At 48.2% G+C, this 4,198-nt stretch overlaps 1 protein-coding gene across 1 annotated transcript; it reads right to left on the bottom strand.

The window, feature by feature from the left end:
• Positions 1-817: 817 nt before the first annotated feature.
• On the bottom strand, positions 818-3,427 carry LOC139276844 (zona pellucida sperm-binding protein 3-like). Its single transcript, XM_070894842.1, has 8 exons — positions 3,284-3,427; positions 2,253-2,368; positions 2,070-2,173; positions 1,804-1,981; positions 1,598-1,715; positions 1,429-1,517; positions 1,223-1,344; positions 818-936 (listed from the first exon to the last, which is right to left on the bottom strand). The coding sequence occupies exons 1-8, from the start codon at positions 3,425-3,427 to the stop codon at positions 818-820; spliced, it is 990 nt and encodes a 329-aa protein (XP_070750943.1).
• Positions 3,428-4,198: the final 771 nt, after the last annotated feature.

Here is a 4,198-nt window from a genome sequence, read left to right as displayed (position 1 = left end):
AGTTCTGGTCACCACATTATAGGAAAGATGAGTGCACTGGAAAGGGTGCAGATGAGATTTACAAGAATATTGCCTGGACTGTAGAATTTTGGCCATGAGGAACGATTGTAGATGCTGGGTCTGTTTTCTTTGGAACAGAGGAGGCTGAGGTGTATAAAATTGGGAGGGGCCTGGATAGAAAGGACCTATTTCCCTGAGCAGAGTGGTTAATACCCAGGGGGGGGGGGCATAGATTTAAAGTAATTAGGGGGGAGGAGAGGTGTTTAAGAGGAGATATGTAAGGGAAATGTCTTCACCGAGAGGGTGCTGGGGGTCTGGAACTTACTGCCTGGAAAGGTGGTAGAGGCAGAAAACCTCATTACATTTACGAGATACTTGGATGTGCACATCAAGTACTGTAACCTACAGGGCTGCAGACCAAGCGTTGGAGAGTGCAATTAGGCAGGATAGCTCTTAGTCAGGACGAACACGATGGGCCAAAATTCATGGCCTCCTTCCATGCTGTAAATTTATGATTCTATGCTATCCCATCAAACAGTCCCAGGGCAGATACAGCATGGGATTAGATGCCTGTAGCTCAGGCCAGTTCCACTCACCGAGCTCATGGATCTACACTGAAGGCTGGGCAGTTACCATATCCCTGGATAAGCTTCTACCAGCCATTAGTTACCTGCACCAGTTACACCAATACAGGGAACTGATGGAGGATTGCTGAAGCGCTAACTAGCTCCATATTCTACACTTGGATGCGTTGGAGACAGTGAGAAAAAACAACCAGGCACAAGATACACAATAACTTTTATTGATCATTTGATAACTAGTTGAAGTGTGTTTGCTTGTGCTTCTTGTACAGGAACAAGGCCATCAAAGCAGCAGAGATCAGAGAGACAGCGGTCACAGTCAGGGCCACCATCAGGACCACTTCAGACTCCACACCTAAAGAGCAATGAGAAACCAATGGTTACTGAAGGAAATACTGAGGGGGAAAATGGAAACTAGCAGTGGGCCCACTCACCCCCTGGAGATCTCTCCTGCATCCGTTGCCCAACCTCAGTAAGGGACTCAGTTGCCAGGTCGGTCACATCAGTGTCCACAATGACCAGGGGTCCAAGTGAGGCCTCACCCTCCCACTTCAATTCAGCATCACTCCCTGCAATATCAAACATTCCAGTTAGAGAGGGTAAAGGGGGACCTCCAACATCTAGGAGGATCAATGTCCTACCAGCTTCAGTTACAAGGTCCCTCCTGCCTCTGGATGGAAAGCCCAACTCCCTCGTGGCACCGCAGTCGCCCAAATCACAACAGGCGCAAACGTCATTGTTCGATCCTTCCAATGGGGCCCAGCTAAACAAGACAATCAGTGTAACAATCAGGTTGGACATCACTTCTCCACACAACACATCCCTGAGGGAGAGAGGGGGAACTTACACATTCTGCAGCTTCTGGAAAGTACAAGCTTTGCTCATGGAATCTCTCCGATCCACTGCAGCAACCTTCAGGTGACAGCTGAGGAAAATCTGAGGGACACATTCAACACCAGCCGTTATTCAGTGACTCCCTCCCAACATGGAGAACACAATGGGCAGCTCCCTCTTACCAAGGAATGGTCATCGCCAAAGAAGCGGAAGGCATCCAGGTCAAAGCGAAGCTTGTCCAACTCACGCTCGTCTCTTGGCAACACGAAGGAGTCCTCAGCTTTGCTGTCCAGGAGGCAACTGAAGAAAGATTAAAACACGGGCCATGGAGTAAATCAAGTGAAGCCATTGAGACGGGACCAGCTGGAGAAAGAAGAGAGCTCCTTACCCATTGTAGTCAATGATGCTGTAACTTGGGGTGGAGTCCTTGTCTGGGCTCAACGTAGCGACACAGCGGTCAATGTAGAGCTTCAGGGGCATGTGGTTGGTCATTGAAACAGAGGCCTTAATGTGAATGAGGTCACCCAGGTAGTAGACAGTCGAGGTGCGCTCTGTAAGCCAGTCATCTGAAGGACAAGAGGACAAGGGTTGGAGACAGTGGCTGCAACTCCCAGTGGGTGACAGGAAATCACTCCCCATCCACCCAGCACATACCAGCCATTAGGCACAGAGAGAATGACAGAAGCCCTTCTCCAGACTTGGTGGAGCTGAACGGGATCCAGGTGGGCTTGATCGGGTTACTGCTCACATTGCCCCTGCTGGAAAGACAAGGGAGCCATTTTAGGACAACGTCAGAGAACATGCATTAGATCGAGTTTTCATTCAGTCAATGGTTACCTATAATAGCGGCACTCAATGGGAATGACAGCTCCATCAGTTCGCACAATGTCAGATCCGTGAGCCTTGGATCTGTGGTTCAGTTGGGTGGTGTAGACCAGGAAATCTCCAGCCATCTGAAAAACACCAGGGTCAGAAATGGCAAACAGCAGTTTTATGCAATGAACAACTTTAGATTTGGGAGTTACAAATGAAGCAACCTCAATATCAAGTTCCTTACAGGGTCAATGTTGAGAGTTTCTTTCCCCTGGTTGTGTCTAGAACTTGGTCAGTCTCAGGAGGTGGGATCCACCATTTATCACTGAGGGGGAAGAGTAATTTCTTCACGGAGTTGTGAACCTTAGAAATTCTCTACCCAAGAGGGCTGTGGATGCTAATTGACTTTTTTTTGAATATAGAGTGCTCAATAAACTCTTTAGCACTGAGGGATATGGAAGGGAAGAGCAGCCTAGATCATATTGAATGGCGGAGCAGTTTCAAGTGACTGTATGGGCTGCTCCTCAGCAGTTAATGCAGGAGATTGCAAGCACAAGACCAAAACTCATTCAATAGAAAACTGACTCAAGGGAACATCTTCACTGAATAGTTAAAGACACAAGTTCCATTCATTTGGAGCACTGAAGACAAATTTGAAGCCACATTTATTTCACACATTCTAAATTACAGGGGAAGTGTGGAGTTGCACTTTGGTGCACCATCACAATTCATATTCCGAGTATTCATCAAAGAGTCAACTTATTAGCTCAAACTGAATCCCTGTTGACCTGACAATCCACAAGATTATACCAAAGAAAAAAAAGTTTGAACAAACCCAAGTGAATGCTCAAGGCCAATAGGGGCAAGATCACAAGGTTGGACACTAGGGAAGACCAGTTAAAGCAAAGCACAATGCAGAATTCCAGAGCAAGTTTAAGGTTTAAAAGCAGGAGACAGGAGTCCCCTCATCAATGCACCCTCACCAAGAATTGGAGTGAAGAGTGGGGACTGATCCACACACCAAGCTTAGAGCAAGAGTTGAGGAATCACATTACCTTCACTGTGCTGCCACACTCATGGAGCCCATAGTCAAAGAGGACGGTGCGGTTCGGAGAGTCGATCCCAGTTGCCCGACAACCTACTGTCCCCAGGGTCAGGTCAGCAGCTTTAACCAGGTGCCTGGTCCCAAATAAATCCATGTGTACCCTGACCAGCAGGTTGTGCTCCCCACACTGCACCATCACAGTGTGCAGTGGGGACACACTGCGCCCCTCAGGCACATGGAGACGGGAACCAAAGGGAGGCCCAGGAGGAGGAACTCTCTGAGGCCCAGGGGTGGCCTTGACTCTTCTCCATGGAAACCTCTGGCCTCCAAACTGTCGCCAAATATCAGAGGGACAAACAGCCCCAACTAATAGCAGCACTGGGACCAGTGGCCTCACTACACAATCCCCCATGATCCCAAACCACTCAACTATCGCTGCAGCCCTCAACCAGCACCTTTTATACACACAAGCTGCAGTCGCCTGACACCAATGATACCAGAAGCAGCAACATTGAGCCAATTAACTGGCCCCAATCTCCACAATTTCTACCCAATGACAGAACCGATGGATTTATTGCCAAGCGGGCCGATGTACATTGGACCAATAGGAGTGGCAGTGAATGGCCCGGTGTCACCTGACAGAAATCAGCCCCACAAGGGCTCATTTTGAAGAGCACCATTAATACAATCGTCGAACAAGGCTTTTGTCATTGATGCCTCACAGTGACGTGGTTTGCCCCAGTGGCATCTACACAGGAACACATTTAAGGTGGCACAACGGACAAAGGATCTAAAACATAAAATGTCCTTTTTACAAAATAAAAGGAATGTGGGCAGGGACTGCTCCATTATCTGAGGAGTTGCGAATGGAACTGTCATGTATTCAACTGTCATTGTAACCCATGTATAAGCTGACCTAAGCTGT

This window comes from Pristiophorus japonicus, chromosome 12 (genome assembly GCF_044704955.1).
Source record: "Pristiophorus japonicus isolate sPriJap1 chromosome 12, sPriJap1.hap1, whole genome shotgun sequence".
Lineage (NCBI taxonomy): Eukaryota > Metazoa > Chordata > Chondrichthyes > Pristiophoridae > Pristiophorus > Pristiophorus japonicus.
Note: the sequence above shows the minus strand (reverse complement) of the source record. Positions and strands in the feature narration are given on the sequence as shown.